Source organism: Cyphomyrmex costatus, unplaced genomic scaffold, assembly GCF_001594065.2.
Source record: "Cyphomyrmex costatus isolate MS0001 unplaced genomic scaffold, Ccosl1.0 scaffold181, whole genome shotgun sequence".
Classification (NCBI taxonomy): domain Eukaryota; kingdom Metazoa; phylum Arthropoda; class Insecta; order Hymenoptera; family Formicidae; genus Cyphomyrmex; species Cyphomyrmex costatus.
Window position 1 is genome coordinate 147833 of NW_017275836.1, and position 19307 is coordinate 167139.

General features: G+C 41.1%; 1 protein-coding gene across 1 annotated transcript in view; it reads right to left on the reverse strand.

Moving 5' to 3' along the window:
• Positions 1-12250, reverse strand: part of ci (transcriptional activator cubitus interruptus) — a 96066-nt gene extending 83816 nt beyond the window's left edge. The window contains exon 1 of the mRNA XM_018537729.1: positions 12066-12250. Coding sequence (XP_018393231.1) covers positions 12066-12250 — 185 coding nt within the window. The remainder of the gene's footprint in view (positions 1-12065) is intronic.
• Between the last annotated feature and the right edge of the window lie 7057 nt (positions 12251-19307).

Genomic DNA, 19307 nt, shown 5'->3' on the forward strand with positions numbered 1-19307 from the left:
AATTTAGGCACGTAATCGATGTTATTAAAAATAAACAGCGAAAAGTTTATTTAATTGCCGATAAAAACAGAGTAATTAACACGGAAAGAACAAAACATTACTGAAATATCTAAAAATTTGTATATAGATACAGTCTGAAAATAATTCTGTTGGATCAAAATAATTATAGATATTCTAGCATCTAGCTTAATATAATTATATAAATTGATAGTTGGACAAATTTATTTTCAGTTCTGCATGTAGCTAAATTTTTAGATACATCAAAATCGTTTTTTTTTTTTATGTATGAGTTCGTAATTTTCCGTTCATATTATTTTTAGAAATAATACAAGATAAAATACAAAAATATTATATGGTATATCATTATAAAACAATCTTTAATATTGAAATTTGTATACAACACATCTGTATTATTTTTATTCATAATATCATCTATGAATTAATGTTTTACTTTTACTTCAATGAGGGAACACCAAGTATTTTGCCTCTGCTCCTCGTTCCCCTACACAAAGATTCGATTTGGATCTCTCGAAGCTTCCTCCTCTTCTTCCGAGAATGAAGGAAGTCGAATGTCGGGGAAGAACCGAAAGATTAAAGGGCGGAGTTAATGGCTCAATTAGCGCGGCTGGCAGGCAGCAAAACACGGAATGGAACTCGGACGGAAAAACTCACGCGGCGGCTAGGAACTCTCGAATTTCACGCGCGGGAAAATCTGATCGATTTTTTAGGATCTTCGAATATCTTTCGTTAGAAGAGACAATGAGTCTCTTCGGATAATGTTATCGTTTTACAAGTTATTTAAATTATATTTAATAATATTCTATACGTGAAAAGAACAATTTTACTAAAATAAATAAAATTTTAGCTATAGATATACAGATTTAAAAATAATTTTGTTGGATCATCAAAATAATTACATAGAAAAGTCAAGTATGACAAAATGTTTAGTTTTGTCATTCTGGCAACCAGTTTAAGCATCATACATAATTATTTTGATGAGCCAATAATTATTTTCAGATTTATATCTAAATTAAATTTTAGATATTTCTCGGTAAAATCGTCCTTTACGTATGAGTTTTTATGGCCATACACACATATACTTTAATAATGTAATAAATGTTTTTCAGTACGTAATATATGGTTAAAATCTCTCTTTAGGAAAGGAAACTTGTACTCTGTTCACATATTAATATTCATCGTAAAATATTAATGATTGTTTGCGACGTTATTCAGAAAAAAACTCGAAGCACTAATAAAACGTGAGGCAGGACGTTCGCCTGCGCATTTTTCTATCTGAATAAACGAACTCGATGGTTGGACGATAACTCCAAAGTTTATCGTCCGAGAATATCGTCGTTCCCGGCGACGCCGATTTTCGCCACGAAATTGCTCGGCTACTCGACTTTAGCCGGGTTTATGACGTAGGCGCCGCGCGCTCGTTGGCAGCGAAAGAAAAGATCAGTGCCATTTGTGCGATAGCATGGCGCGATTCCTGCGGTAGAAAGCCGATCTTAACGATCTCGCGCCCCGGCGAATCGATGATAAAATCGAAGAACGACGTCCTCGCACCCGATGGCGGCTGGCATTAAAGTCGGCCGAGAGGTTCGGCTTTATAGTTTCCGCGCCACGGATACCTGGTGCAACGAAAAAGAAAGCTTAACTGGAAAACCGTGTCCGCCGCCTCTGTCAGCTGTCATTACGCGTCGTTAACTTGACAGTGGACGGAAAGTCAACGGCGGCGCTCGACCTGGCGCGCGGACGGATCTATATGGTCGACCTACAGGGATTACGAGTCGGTTGGTGCGCGCTTCGCGGATAGAGCGGTTATCTTTATGCCGTTTCTAAGAAGATTCTCGCCTTCCCTCTCACCATCACCGTGTGTTTCTCTCCACGCTTTTCGTTTCATGCTTTGGTAACCACGCGCGTTCGTTCATCTCGCTTTCCAAGATCGTTCAAGCCAACCTGCGTACAATTTTTTTTTTCTTTGGTACTCGATGATCATAGAACGTGTCGTTTATGTAATTAATGTGTATCTCAACAAACTTAAAATCTTTTCGATTTGCATGAAATACAATGAAAATTGAAAAATGTATGTCTTAAGACGAGAGTATTATTTAATCGGTTCAATGATTTGTATACACTCTGTTATAATGTCAATCATTTGTGTAGATCGTAGTATAGCGATCTATATAATACGTCGTTAATTAAAAATTTAACTAAAACAATAAAGTTGAACAATTTGACTCAAGGAAATGAATGAACAAATTAATTAAATAAAGGAAGAGATAATGAGTCCGACACGATGATAGTAAAATTAAAACAAATTGTATTTTCAATAACTAAAAATTGTTTAAAAATGAATTAAATTTTGATTCAAAGTTAGTTTACTACGTACCTTACAGTTAGTTTACTGTATCACTAAATATATGCGTTACTAAACATAAACGTTATTTACGTTGAAACTAAACAACAATTGAATTAATTTATATTTTGACATACATGGAAATTAAAACTAAGAAAATGTTATTTTGAACTTATGAAAGGATTACTATTGCTCTTTTGATAGCTGACAGTATATAATTAGTATAAGTATAATATACTAATTGTACACACATATTTATAATAATAAATCCTATTGCATAAATTAAATATGTAGATGTGACAAATAGATAAGTGGATAAAAATAAAATAGTCAAAGGATAGAAACGACAACTCATTCCCGTGCGAATTATCTTACTTCACTAAACCGGCATAATGGTATACGCGCCCGAGTTCGGATAATCCCGGACGGTGTGTTCTACAGGAGAGACGTTAATCTGTCGCTTGTAATCCCGTACCTTCGTCGAAGGGACGCGCGATGGTACAAGCTCGACAATCGGATTAAGCCCCGCGGATGAGAGAAGCAGAGATGCCGCGGCATCTTCGGCCGGACGCGACTCTCGATCGGGAGGGCGCGGTTTACACACGTTTTATACATTTAAATGGTCAGATATTCGAGATGTGTTGTGCTCTCCTACGCACGCACGCACGCACGCACGCGCGCACGCACGGGAACCCTCTCCCGGGCCATTCTCCCGGACTCTCGAAGAAGAGATCCCGAAGTGGTAAATTCTCGAACGCCATAACACCGCCACCGTGCGTTTGTTTGGACAAGAGCATTATGAGATTTTATGCGAGCCACGCGTGCTTCGTCGACTTACAACGTTGTTTATGCACCCAGCGGCACACCTCGCGCCTGCCTGCCTCCTCCTCCTTCTCCTCCGCCGTTTCCCTCTTCGAAAAGAACACTCCGCGCCGTACACTGTCAGTTCGTTCTCCGATTCTCACCCTTGCTTTCCTGCGTTGCGCACGGTACATTTTTCTTCGTCCCTATTTTCTCTTTCTTTAACAAGACCTCGATGACTTTAATACAAAGTGTTACAGAAATCAGAGCGCGTTGTTATCTCAGAAAATGCGAATCATGGTTTTCTTTACACTCGACGAAATACCGTGGGAGTCATGCGAGCAAACCCGACTCTAAAAATATCCTCTTAATGTATCGCGAGAGGAAATAGATACTCGAAACAGCGACAGATCAATATTGTATCTATCTGCGTCATCAGGGATAGCAATTCACTTTTTAATACTTTGCGCAACTCAGTCATTTCTCAACAAATTTGATATTCTGATTCCAAATAATCTAATTATTATATGTATACTATGAGATTATTCCAGAAACAATTCATTTCAGTGTCGAGTATAAAAAGTCATTAATTTTTATCAATATATATTGCTCGCTGAACAATGGTAGCGACGAAATAAATTAATGATAATATCGTTATCTCCCGTCTTCGGCGAATCTTTTGTCTCACCACGTTTACAGTTCATCGCGGGAACGAAAGCACATCAGCGATAATGAATATTTATTTGAACGAACCGAGCCGCGAGAATCTTTTGACGCGCCGCAATCTCGGTGGGGAGACATACGCCGACTCAGTTGAAGCAGACAAAACAAACCCATCTTATCAATGAGTACCATCGCCTAATTGTCTCATTAAAGCGATTAGCCTCTGAGCGAGTCATCCTAGCTAGCTATAGGGGTATATTTCTCACGGCACATTAATCGTTATAATTTCCAATAACATTTTCTATTTCTCTCATTAAGATTATGAATTTATTTACATTATGTATTTCTTTCTAAAATCATAAATATGTAGAAATAGAATGATTTTACTGTGAAAGATCACAAATTTTGCCAAATACAGACCTAAGGATAATTGTGTTGGACCATTAGAATAATTATGTAGGAAATACAAGCATGACTGCAAATTAAGTTTTGATGTTGTATACATAACAACCAATTTGAACGCCCGACGTAATTAATTTGTTAGATAATCCGATAAAATTACTTCCACAGATCTGTGGATTAAGCTAAATTCTTAGATCCTTCAGCAAAACTGTTCTTTTCGCATAGCTTTGTTGCGTGCAAAATTCCGCCCTCTCGCGTACGTACACGCGTATTCGTGTTATTGCAGCGAGTCGGGGTTGTATGCGAGCTTGCAGTACGCTATCGCGACGTATCGTATCGTATCGTACCTGGGTATCGTATGTCTCCTGCAGGTCGAGGCTCCTGGCACAAAACGTGGGTAGCGGCATTATGAATGCGTGGAATTTATCAATGGACGGCGGCCAATGATAAATCGCACATGCAACGCGTATCCGCGACGGTCGGCGCATCGCTGGTTCTCCATTCGTGTGAAAGAGGCGCGGAAGAAGGAGGAGGCGAGAGATGCGCACAGCACCTCCCGAAGCTGGAAGGGAATGTCTTCCTTCGACGATCAGCTTCTACCGTGTGCATCGCGACGCCGCGCCGCCGCCGCCGCCGCGCGCTGACAAATCGCTCTCTCGTTTTTACGTATCCCCCGTACGTTGCCGCGCAGCCGGCGGCGTACTTGAGATCGCGTACGTTCATCCGATTGTGTTTACGCTGTGATGCGAGTACCGAGAAATCATTCGAGGGTGGAATGATTGTAAAGTAGAAAAAAGCGGGTTTCGATTTTATTTAATCTGGAAACACGGTAGTGTCTCGGTATTATTATACCGTATATCGAGGCTCGATTTTTTAATTTCTGATCAACTTATGATTAAATTTAACCTAATGATAAAAGTTGTATTTTTTTTTTAACTATTAATTAAATTGATAGTTTTATAATGAGCAACTTTTAAAATTACTACAAAATCATTGATTTAGTAATTGAGGGGATGGACGGAATAAAGTCTGATTACAAAATTTTTATTGGAAATTTGAAGGCTATGGTCTATGAAGGTTTTTCCGGTAGTTTCTTTTGCCGCGAACACAAAAACACACTTTGCCATTTCTGAATGACACCATTCCTACACAACAAAAATTATCTCTATTATACCTTAATATAGATCTACGAAACAATAGCCCAGGTCGGTTAAGGCTCTTTTTCCATAGATTATATCATTTTTATCACTACCATAGAACAACCGAAATGAGTTCATATTTTATTAATGCAAGCAACATCAATTCTTTGTTTATTTATACTAATCTCCGAAAAAAGGGCTTAAGTAGAATTATACCTTTATTCCACTCTCAATCATGGCTAGAAAAACAATTTTTACATTATTATCAGATTAAGTGGGGTCTAAACTGCAGATTAACCAGAAATGGAAATTTAAGAGACCTATATATGCGACTTGATGTATACCGTAATCCAAGGTTATAGGTCTAGCCATCAGAACCTGTTTACACTAGAGAGTTATCCTATAGAATAACAGAGATATACCAAGAGACACGTGATCGTGATATTGCGATCATGCTTATAATGTTATTATGATAGCGTTGATTATTCTGTCATTCTATTTGAATAGAGACGTAAAATAAAAATAGAAAACTATATAGATAAAAGGTTTCCACGCAATCCAGTCAATCAGTAAATTTCCTATCGCGTGACTTTTGACGCATCTGTGTTATACTATGGCTGCGTATTATCTGCAAAATTCTTGGGATCATTGTTGTTCAACAAGTGTTGTTAAACAAAGCTCGCAAGCATTGTGAGTGCCAAATAAAAGCATCCTAAAAAGTCTCTGACTTACACCGTAAAAAATTTTCGCAGTCTCACCATCGTTTATCGGTTACGTCTTCAACTCTGCCTATATTTTAGGTGAAGCCACTGAAAAAATCGAAACTTGACCTAAAACCAAGTTAGATCTACCAAGTGTTTATACAGCAAGTCTAAATATTGAAAGTCGAGTTTACATTGTAAGCCGCGATCTCTAAATGCACAGCGTGAATATAGCCAATGCCTTTTCAAACTTTCAGTACTGCAATCTGGGCGAAAGTAGAATCGCGCCAAGTATTCGTTAGATAAGCGAAGAAAGAAACGTATTCATTTCACGACGCACATTCGAATTGCATCGGGTTCCACCCGCTCGTTCGCGTCAAAGTGAAATCCGAACGAGCGAGTATGCAAAAGTAACGTCGCGCGACAAGCGGGAACGAGAAGTGTCGCGACAACACTTCACGCACCTCGACGAGCGTATTTCCGATAAGCCGAAAGCGCGGATCGCGCCTTATAAGCGAGCGAATTAAAGAGCGAGCCCGCGTGAGAAACACGTCTCTCCGTGCGCATTCGCGTATCCCAAAGACGGCGCTGCGTACGTATTTCCGATAAAGCGAAGTTCAAGGATTCTCAACGTGCCGACGAATTAAGAGGCGCGTCTCGCCGGCGGCATCGCGGAGGAATTTACGCCGATAAAGCGCGCGTAAGTAAAAAGGACTCGTGATATTTTACGCGCGTGATCCGATCTGGACGGATCCTCCTCGTCCGGCGCGGCGTGGCGAGAGAGAGCCCGGCGAATACCAGCATGTCTGGTAGCTCGTGCATCTCGTTTGTTTTCCACGACACGGGACAACTGCCCGCATCTTCGCAGTTCCCTTCCGTTCCCGCGGCGACGGCCCACGCGATGAAGAGATTCATAAACGGGACGCGAGGTGATCCTGTTGCATTGTTTGTGTCCCGTTTTCACGGTAGAAACGAGATCTTCCTCCCACGATCGGTGCGTGGGGTCAGCGGTGACGCTTCGGTCGTGATTACGATAAAAACTTACGACAAGGACGGGTCTCTTCGATACTCGAATTCGCGTGGTATGCGTCTTTTATTCGATTCCAGGGTGTCGTCAAAGCGAATCGAGTTGTCTCTTACCGAGATACTATCTCGTTTATTCGACGATGCATTAACTAGCGGAATAAGCGTTTACCGTGTCGAAACGTCAGACGCGGCTCGTCAGCGGAGGCGCGCGCGATGATGCCGATGTGGAACCGACGAGATGTCGTTCGTTGTGACGGAGCGAAACGCCGAAGGTAAAAATACACGGCGTGTGTCTCGCATCCTCGTAAAGAGACGAAAATATCTGTTGAAGACAGCGAGAGGAAAACAGGGGCGAGATACGGCGCCCGGCGCGCACCATATACTTTACATCCGCCATCATTTCTCTATCCTTTCTCATTCCAAGAAGCACCACGGAAGTTTCGATAAGACCCGCGAATGGTCTACGCTTATCGTTAGAAGTGGAATCGAGAATACCATAAATTGAAAACTGACGGGCACTATGACGAGGAATATTAATATTTTTATCAATGTAATTATAATTGACTGATGCGATAAAATAATGTTAATTTTGAAGTAGAAAAGTGGTTTTCAAAAATACGCAAATTAATAAATGATAAAAATCTGCGATCAATAATGGAATTTCATTAAATAAAACAATTTCTAATCGAAACATATCTCCGTGCATCGAAATCTTCATTCCGTTTTAACACATCCGGTTTATGCAAGCAACGAACCATGTAATAGCCGTAAGATTTAATTACGTCGCTCTATGATCGAGAGTCCTAGGTATGCTTTTCTGTGAAAAATTACGATACAAACGTATAGCGATTAAGCAAATTATAAGGTATACCGATAAGCAATGATATGTCCAACGATATTATAGTAATTTAGTTTCTTATTTTTTACGCTTTTTTCTTACGCAGCCACCACAAACAATCTTTATACATATCTTTTACTTGATATAGACATGAAACCTGCGGATAAAAAATAATTTTCGTCCCTCCAACAAAGTTTCACTTGTAACTGTTCACCGATCGTTTATAACGCAGAGACAAGTCCAGATGAACGCATCGATCACGCGTTACCGATATTTTCACTGTGGTCTGACATGTTCAGCAGAACGTACGCATGTGCGCTACTTGTCCGATCTGTCACATAACTCGAGGTGGCTTTATGACATTACAACGTCGCGTCCGCCGTAAAACCGCGAATCCTCGTAAAGCCCGACGCCGCATATCTCCTTCGTTGTGAATTAGACTCGCGTGGCGCGATTTTCTCTGGCGAGTGTCTCTCCTTTTTTTTTTCTCTCTCGTCCCCTGTCTTTTCTTCGTTTCTTTAGATTTTCATTCTCTACACTGGTTCACGCCGACATCACCATTCGTTTAGTTGTGCGCACGCTTACAGTGACCGCGACGAAGCCGACGCGATTCGCTCTTCGGCCTCCTACTGCGAGCTTCAAGATCGTGGCACGAATAAAGAAAGCGGATGAACAAAGGACGTGGCGAGAGACCCGATAATCGGTGCGTCTCCTCGTGAGAACCGCGAAATTGGTATCGCTGGATTGAGTGCCTCTTTCATTCTAGAATCCCTCAAAATCTTTGGTATGCACAAAACTCCAGTGTATAATTTAACATATCTATAGTAACTCACACACAGGTCTAGAAGATATCATATGAATATAAAGATTTGACATTCTAACAACCATCTTGAGTCGTACATAATTATTCTGATGATTCGACAAAATTATTTTCAGATCTGTATCCATCTAAATTTTTAAGTACGTTAACAAATCGTTTTTTCTATATACTTAATGAAATAAAACTTCTGAAATATTGAATTATACTTTAGATTTACAAAAAATGATGAAAGTGACATTTGATCGTGTTAACTCTTAATAATACACGCGATTGTATTATTCATACCCTGCACATTTTCTTTCTTCAAAAAACTAATAGCATCAAGTAATTAGTTATAACAATTATATACATTTTATCAAACACTCAATCTTACAAATACTTTCTAAAAATATTGAAGTACATGTAAGAATCACTTAATAATTTTTATATTATTGAATCTTTTCAAATCGTTTCAACTTTGTCAGTTATCTATTCAGATATATATTTATTTATAATATTATCTTTTTTTTTCAATTTTATTTATAATTTGACCTTACTTTTTTTAATTAAAAAAAATCATACACACGTATATTCAAAAGACTAATTTTTATTTGTTTTATTATGCGTATAATTTAACATATGATTTGTGCAATAATGATAAACGGACATTTATCTATAGTCTCATTGTACTCGAATTTGCGAACATGATAAATGTGTGCATGTCTAGACGTTGCTGTTTACATTTTGCTTTATTATATACACGTGAACAGATTTAGGCAATTCTGAATCATGAAGTGTAATTTTGCGCAGATAATAATCGATACAATTATATAAATCAATATTCTATTCGCGATCTACACGCAATTTTGCGTCCCCCGATAAAATTGTCGACCGACCAGGATTTATTAATCGCTCTCGCGCTCCGCTACCTGTCCCTCCTTATCGATACGAATTGCGGATGATCGAGAGGGTGGCAACTGTTGCAATTAAATGCTTAATTGGACCGACATACTGGAACTCCAGTGATTACCGTCCCGGAACACCTGCTACGATTGCTGGCTGATTTAATGCTGTGGAAGAATCAACGTTACACTCTTAATGCACTTTTTTTCCTCTCTCTATCGCCCCCGTTAGAATATTCATGTCGTTCGAGAGACATTCGAGATTAAGCGCCCAACTTTTTGCATAATTGTCACTTTAATTGCGCATTATTAATTGACCACCGGAATCAGTGAAGTGTGACGTCAATTAACAGCAATATCCGTGATCGACATCGAGAAGAGAATGTTAAATTAAAATTACAGAAACGTTATATTGTGTATAACAAATATACGTTACGAACGATTTTATCACTTTTGTTTCATTTTCGATCTGAAAGTATTCGTGAAAGTACTATATTCCGTGTTCCTCGGGAACAACATAGTACTCGAGATCGAGAATAATGGTGCAACCTCTATTAGAGCCTTTCGACGGGGCACCGCAATTCCACGGTGAAAATGAAGCGCTGAAAGGACGGAAACCGCGGCTTTGTTCGGTCCGCGTCGAAGCGTCTAATTATTGCGTCGCTCGCCGCGCCACTCCGTTTCTACGTCCGAGAATGCCTAGCCTCGCCGAGAGAGTCGGAGGAGGTAATCTCGTTGCGTGCAATCGCGTGTCGTGTTCGCGGAACGTGAAAACGTGCGAAGAGGCTTTAATTAACTCGATTAAGACGTTAAGCGGCTATTCCACCGGTAACGTGATTCTCCACCGAGATCCTTTCGCCTCTGATTCGATACTTGAAGCGTCGTCGCATGTTTTCCGATCAACGCCGTTTCTCTCGTCGAAAAAGCTTCTTGTTAACGCTTCTCTCGCGTCAGCTCTCACAACGTGCTACTCGCTGATCATCATGTATATACAAATACATTGTAAATAAAATCATTGATTATACTCCGTTTTCATTAAGCGCGATATAGTGTTACGTAAAATGTAACACAGTTCATCTGCGTCGGTGAGCTTCATATTCTTGCATGTGCAAATTATAGGTGATTACGCATAAATCAATGTCTTTTCGCTTGCACAGAACAGCTGGAAGATTGTCAGTGAACTAATTATTAACAAAGTCTAATCAAAAGTCTCTACGGACTAACATTACAAGCTCGTTACGAAAGAGAGGGTGACGTGTAATAGCATGCAAATTCCTAAACCTTCATGCTAATCTCGGCGGTGTGCGTCGAGTTGAAAACTCGACGTGCGCACTCGGTGGCTATATCTTGATCCATATCTAGTATAACTTTGTATTCTATTTAAATAGGAAGAAAAAATTACAATCACGAAGAATAACTCCGCCATGATTATGTGAGATACAAGATGCACAGACTAATTCCTTTATAATGAATATGCACTGAAAGAACGATTTTGCTGAAGTATTTAAAAGTTTAACTAGATACATATCTAAAAATAATTTTGTTGGACTATCAAAGTAATTACATAGAGCGCTAAAACATGCTGCAAAAAGTTTCGGTATTCTAGCGGTCAGCATAATTGCGTATTTATGCATCCTACATAATTATTCTGATTGAGAGAAAAATGTAATAAAGTTCAACAAATAATTGTTCAAATAGTACTAATACAACATTTACTTACGGAAAATAAATAATTGCTAAGTAAACAAATATAATAGTTAAATCAAATTAATGTACCAAATAAGTGTTTACATTTCATAAATATTCAACCGGCACTATTCAAACAAATATATATTTCTTAAAATTTAGTATATCTTTATTATATCTTTATCTAATGTAACAAAAATATTTTTAACTCTAGCTAAATTTTTAGATACTTTTAGTCAAACCGCTCTTTCCTTGCGTTAAATCGAAGTTTCTCTATAACGTTTATGGTGCTTAATCCTCTAACGGCGGAAAATCCTAGACGGATTTTCAGGTATCCAGAAAAATAGGGTTGGACTTAATCCTATATCCTTTTTGTTCGTTTCTAATGTAACCAATGTACAGTAAAAGAAATCAATAACGTAGCAAAATCTTTTATATATTAAATAATGAATGTTGTAAAATGAACGAAGTTGTGAGGCGCATCCGATCCCCATCTTACTGTTATGCCAGTCTCTATCAAATTAACATTTTCTATTTGGTAAACGTAGAAGCGGGCACCAGAGAGTGTTAAAATATCACGGACTTTCTTCTGGATATTCTTCACGTTTCTCCTAATGTTTAAAAAAATGTTGAAATACAACATGAAAAGTTTTCGCTGATACTTTCAATATATTTCCCCGATATTATTCGCTTTCGACACTCGGAGAATCCTGGACCGTTTAAAATGAATGAGAGCAAAAACTCACGTATGATGCGGCGGTGGATGGAAAGCCGCGGCCGCGGCAGCCGCGGCCGCCGCCGCGTGGTGCTCCCAGGCCGCGGCCGCCGGATGCGCCGGATGTGAGAAGGCCGAGTGCGAGTGATGCGGCGGTGGCGGCGGCTGCAGCAACGAGAATGCCTCTTGATGATAAGCAACCTCCTTTTCCGGCATCTTGCCGGCGGCCGCCGTCGCTGCGGCGGCTGCTGCTGCTGCTGTTGCTGCTGCCAAAGCCAGCTGTCGCGCCAGAAAATCGCCGCCCGTTCCTTCCAGGATCAAGGTGAATTGGTTGTCGTCCTGGCACCCTGCTTGCGGCACCGATGATACAAACGACGGGCGACAATGGCGGACATAGTCCGTTCTCAGAGAGACCGTTCGCTTGTCTTTAAAAAAAGGTGATGTACTTGTCACCGCAATTGCTCCTCGTTTGTCCACGATCGAGGTGATCGCGCTATTTTCACGTTTACATCCTCGTTAACAGAGTTGAACAATGAAAACGTGTCTCGTGTGTCGATAGGCCCGTCGGTACTTCCAAAGGAATGAGTTCTATTAAGTTTCCTTTAATGACGTTTCCAAGTTTATCGCGAACAACCGTAACTGATATTCTTCTCGAACCTTTGTAACGGTTTCTTAGGATCGCTCTCAATTCCGATGTCTTCGACAGATTTGGTCGTGGACAGTTGTTTGCCGACGGATTCAAATTATCCAACGGCGCGACGCGAGACTCCTTTCACTAGTCGCCGAATACGGTGACTCACTTATACTGTTCGTTAATCCACGCGGGCCAGTTTCGATCGGTCACTGATTTGATCAAGCGGTTACCAGGTCACAACGTATATATTATCGTCACACGAACGATCTCGTCGTTCAAACAGACAGATTCGTAAAGCGACGTCAATCACCATCGTCACAATTAATGCGCGCGACTCTCACTGATCGCACAAATCGGGAGCACGTTCACCATGCACGACTAAACTGCTTCTGACGTCCTCGCGATCGGCATTCCTAAATCACTACCCTCAACGAAAGAACGTTGGAGCACCGCGGTTGATCACTTATCGTCCATTTGCCAGCGGCAAATAACACGCGCGACACTTTGATTTTATTATCCAGAATTCGAGCACTCTGACATTAGGTTTTCACTGTCCTGTGCCCCGGAATGCAAATCCCTGGGAATGGTTATCCCCTTCATTTCGGACGCAAGACAGACCCGTGTCTCCAACGGCGCGGGGGTGACGAAGCTGTCTGCTTTGGAAAAAGACACGAGTCGAAAGGTGCATGCGGGCTCTGTCACGGTGCTTGTGCTTTGGCGGGTATGGCGGTACTGAAACTCCTCCACTACCACCACTACCACCACCATCACGGCCATCAAGAGGGAGCATGGTCAAGAAGGAGAGAGGTCGGGCGTGTGGCAGTGGCTGTAGTGTGTTCTTAGGTAGGCGTGCGACAGAGAGGCTGCGAGGACTCCGAGAGGAAAATTCGATGTAAGAAAAAGGTGGGGAAAAGAGAAAGAGCGAGAGAGCGAGAAAGTTGCAAGAGAGAGGAGCAACTTTGTGGGACGATGCGAGATAGAAAGAGAGGCGGATCAGTCGGGAATGGTGGGAAGAATATAAGTAAGGAGAGAGGGAGCTTATGGGATGAAAGTTGAAGGGAGACGACCGGCGCGACGATGGCGAAACGAGGAGAGAGAACGCGTGTCAGCTCGACAACTCAACTAGCACCAGCCGTCCCTGACTCCCACCCTCAGCCCTTTCCGATCTTTCGTCTCGTTCCCGCGGCTACGAAGGGAAACGCGTGGGTGTATCGGAGAAAGACGACTCATTCTCTTTCTCTCTCTCTCTGTCCTCTTCTTTTTTCCCAACTGCCCTTTTATTGTTAGATGGAAGTAGATATCGAAAACTATCATTAAGTTGTGTGATTATCGCACTTTGACTCTTTTATTTAGATTATTTCGGGGATACTATATTGTAAACATATATAAATTTACTTAATCGCGTGTGTATTTGAATAAAATTTAAATTTATATCTTATAGATTAATATTTTTATTCGAATTACTTTAACATGTTTGATTTTCTACCATTTCTTCATTTATTAGTCTATGATGATTGACACTCAATATTCTTAAGGAAAATTATTTTATAACTATAATTTAATTTTGCATGAACAATTAAATTTTGCATAAATTGTATTATATCCATTTGTTGTTACACAGGTATACTAAAATTCGATTTCTAATTGAAAATGTTTTTTCATCAACTTGAAAAATTTATTAAATCACCATCGGTAATACGTGTGCAAAACATATGCGTCTGACGCAACATACCAAAGTATTCAGCTTCCGGTGACCCTGCCTGAATTTTCACCATATGCCTATGGTATCGAGTGTTTTCTTCTTAGCCGGCCTTGTTTTAGAACGGCCGCGTGGATTTCTCAAAATTACAAACTTGTTGGAAAAAAATTTAGTTACCCGACAGCGAGAAGTTCTATAGAGTTCGTCCGCCTATTTTGCCTTTCTTTACGTTTTCGGCCCTTCGGTTTTGTGTTCCCGCGCAGCACGTGTGAAACAACCGAGAATCTTATGCGAGGGTGCGGCTCGCATCTCATCAGCTCTTATAACAACCCATTTTTTCCTGAGATTAATGAGCATACGTCTCGAAAAACCATTTACTACCCTATCTGTCTTTATTACGGCGTCAAAGTTTTTTACACTTATTGTTGGAAGTAGTGCGTAAAGTTTTGACCATCGGTCTACTTCGAAGATTATCAAAAAAAAAATTTAACAAGTTAGTTTACTTTAATATCCGATTCTCATGACACACACACACACACACATACTTGATGTCATTTAATATTTATAAAAAAATCGAAAACAAACTATGCATAAACAAAAACAATCGGCTATAAAATAATTAACGAACATGATAGAGGCATTTAATAATCGCGATTATTCGCGAAACATGAAAACAAAGATGGCGTCTTTATATCAACCTTGAATGAGATTCCATTATGACACTGCGTCTCGATAATCACCGGTGCGAGAGGGATGAAATGCATTAGAGAGTCATTAACTAACTGTCGACTCGTGGTTGTCCTCTTCAACCTACTCGTCGTTTGTTCCCCCTCGACACGTCCATGTAATTCTCTGGCATGGATCCTCCTCATCAGCCTCGAGCCGCGTTATGTTCGCGTTTGCCGACAAACACCCGTAACTACTCATTATTTTGTTGACTTTGCTGGTCCGCCGTCGTTCTCTCGGCAGCAGGGAGGAGGCGAGATTCCGTTCCGCAGGACCTAATTATCGTCAAACGACCGGCCAATCTACGGTAGGCTTTTAGGTATCGGCTCGGGCTTGCTTATTCTTGCGAATCAGAGCCACCTTAATCATCCTACTCTCCAACATTGTTGATGATCCACCGTTCCCTCTATAACAGGTCATGCGCATATAATATTCATCATTTTCTCCGTGGGCTTCATAAATTATTATTAGAATGATAGTCACTCAACAGACTCTCTCTTCCGAATATTTTCCCCTTCAAAAATTTGAAAAAATTAACGAAAACGAATAAATGTATGTTATGATTATTTCATTTATTTATCTTTGAAGAAAGTATAAAATTAGGAAACATTGATGATTATGTGTCGAGCAGTTAAAACGTTTATCCGCCATGAACGTATACCTTAGGATATGACAAGACAAGCGTGACTTCCTGTCTCCTCCCTGGCCGTGTCCGATCGATATGTTTTGTCGACTTTTTGAATCGCCGTAGCCGACATCGCCGGCTATTTAGATGGTGGTGAAGTGAACGGACAAGAAATAGAATTGTCAAGCGAGAGCGCTTTGTACGGCCGGCCCGGAGTGAATGGACCGTGCGGTCGTTAAAATCGACAGAGTGCCGATATGCGAGTGCGGCTACGTCCAATCGATCCGTCTTACAGGACTGCTCTTGAGAGAACATGGCAAAAAGCAGTTACCTCGCTTCATGGTAGTCGTGTTATCCAGTGTAAACAAAAAGGGACGCGTGTTACATGCACTATGCGAGTACAGTCGAACTGGCAACAACGCCACGCTCGTTATGACCAGAGCATAAGAGGATCTCTTTCCGTTTCTTTCTTGGATCTCCTTTTGCGTAAAGGAGAACTTCCAGCTCTTCATCTTGCTTTTCACCTTTTTCCTGAGTCTTGAGTATTATTAACAGCATTATCACACACAATATTCTTCTCTATCATATTCTTCTATTATATTCTTAATTTATATTGACATTTCCATAATATTTGTACTGATCGAAAATTGTTTGCAAGAGATGAAGATTCTATGAATGAGATCAGAATGATCAATGACTGATGCAACGCTTGTACATCAAAAGTTTTCGAATTATGATAAGTGCTACGAACACATGGAATAACAAAATAAAGTAATAGTATCTCGTGGCATCTCAGCCTCGTTATTCGCATCTCTATTCGCTTGGAAAGGAGTCTTAGCAGTAAGATGTTGGGTGATTGTAGAAAGGGAAGACTGGAACCCTTTAGAGAGAGAAAGCCCCCACGTGGTAGTGGGAGAGTGGGCCGAGCCAATGATGGGACTGCTTATGGGGGACCTCACTGGGTACCTGTTGGTCAGGTGTACCCCACTCTCGCTGCATCTTTTCTCTCATTCTTTCTTACTCTTTCTCTCTGTTTCGTCGACATTTCCAATCTCCTTTCTCTTGCTGTCTTATCGTTCCGTCTTGTTCCAACTGTAACTTTGTAAAGATTATTTTCCATGATCGTTATTAACCTTTCGACACTACCGTTCTGAAGAACTTTCTTTTTAAATCGAACAAAGGTCGACACTTTTAGTTTTTGACAGAAATAATTTATATCATATATATATCTTTGAATATATATCAAGTGTCTCTGTCTGTTTCTATTTACATGACTCTTATCGACATTCATTTACGCAGTGCAGTAATAAAACAAATGTAACTATTACAATCACTGTAAACCAAAATACGGTAAAATATCAAGATGTTAAATGACAAAACGCCGAGGAATGCCGACTATTATGTTCGTTCGATTAAACAAAGGTTGTTCGGAAGTTGCTATTTGCCAGAATCGCAAATAAGGAAAATGGAATGCGTTCCCCGTAAACCACGCGTGCCTTTGGCCTGACTTAACGACAGAAGGCGAAGGCGAGGTACCTAAAGAAGTGGCGGCTTTTACGCGGGAAACGTAACACGAGCGGCCAGGAGGCTGCGATTCGTGACTTCCCAGAAAGCCGATGGAGCCCGTTGCCTCGCAGGTCCGTTTCCAAGCCCCCCGTGGTTCTAGCTCATTAACCAGCACCCACCCTCCATCCCCTCCTACCTCATCATCCTCTTCTGCACGTCGTTGGCGTGACGGCTGATCTCACGAACGGCGTGCGTGCGATGTATGCGTGTGTGTCCGTACGCACTCATCAGGTAAGAAAGAAGCCGCCTGTGCCGACACGCGGGGCGCTAGGCGTTGGGTCAGTTAGTTATCGGGGACGAGGGACGGTTGTAGATAGAAGAAGACAGCGAGATTTCGTAGCGAGCATATGGCGAGATGTTCCGAGTGGAAGAAAGACGGCCAAACAGAACTGACTCGTAGGGGGGAGGTCGCGGGGAGGCCTTTCTCGTTCCCTCGACGCCCCGAGCCAACGAGCGATCCTCTCGTCGCTTCAAACCGGTGTACGTCCGTCTGACGAGATAATTTGTTCCTCGTTTCCTGGGATTCCATGAGCTGGAGGAGACTCGATACACAACGGAGGCAGAGCGCGGTGGCGGCACGACGCGGCGGTGGGGCCCCAAAAGGGTCCCCACGAAACGAGCCGTCGATCGTACGTTCGCGGTTGGTCGCAACGCGGCGGCGCCTCTTTATTATTACAGGGCCCCGCCGACACTTGGGCGTGGGAAAACGACAGGCGCGTTCTCCTGACGTTTCAACCACTGTCGTGAGCGGTTCGAATCGAGATATTCAGTTGTCGAAGCAAGTAACTATGTGCTGAACATGACGTTCTGCACGCGCTACAGATGACTCGGAGATTCAATGATGATTGAAGTCCATTAACTTTAATGTAATGACGTTTATGGGAAAGCTTTTTTCTGGAGTTTTCTTATGTAAAACCTGGGTGTTCTCAATATTTCACTGATAAAAATACTTATAATTAGTTCGATTTATTGTACAAATAAATATTCTTTGACGACTATGAGTAAGTAATAATAGAAAAGGATGAAGAAAGGGCGATGAAGAAAGAAGCGAGAGGCTAACCCCAAGAGGATCAAAGAAAAGGTGGCGTAAGGCAGATTGGTCTGGTCGCCACCCGGGGGCGCCCCAAGGTGGCCGATGCTCGCACGCCGAGTTCGAGAAGAAGATGAAGTGAATGGACCCTTGTTAGAGAAACGAAGAGGTGAAGAGAGCCGCAGAGTCTGAGAGAAACATGGTGGCCTCGCCTCACGCGAAGACCTCCCGAAGACGGAGTCCGAGAGCCGCGCTTACTCTTCTCGACAAGACTGCCGACATCTTTGCTAAAACTCGCGCATGCTGCTATACAAAAATTTGCAGAACTGCGACTTTTTGGGGATAGAAAACATTAATTAATTCACAATATCTATAATAATTACGTTAAGTTTAGTCTTTGTCTATAAATTTTAATTTTAAATTAAAGTAATTATTTCTCTACTTTTGTTGTGATTTACAAATTGGGGGCTGAGAAGAATGTAGTATAGATATGTACAAAGATACAGAAAGAGTCCTCAATTATAACTTAAATAGAAAAACGTTAAATCTGATACACGAAAAATTACCGGACGCAGCCTGGTTGATACGGATTATCCCTTCTTAAAGATTGAAAAATGCACCTGTCTTTTATTTATATATCCTTTCTGTGGTCGCTCGTATCGGCATCTTTGTGGAGATACCGATGCCTCTGGCGTCATCGAGGTCCTATTTACGTCTTCCTTCAGTTCTCTCTAACCGCAAGCCTAATCTCATCTTTATTTCACCTTCACCTGCTGATGTCTTTTTCTTATGTTAACTCGCTTCCAAGGCGACACTCGCGACACAGCTAATTTCGACGTTCCTCGTGTGGTCCCTAGAATTATTATGAATCACATCCCACATCACATTCTACAGACAAAAGTTATAATTAATTTATACACCGCCTGTGATGAATATTTTTATTTGTCACACTCCTCGCCTGCCTTTAAATTTTTCTGTTTAAATCCGAAGGTT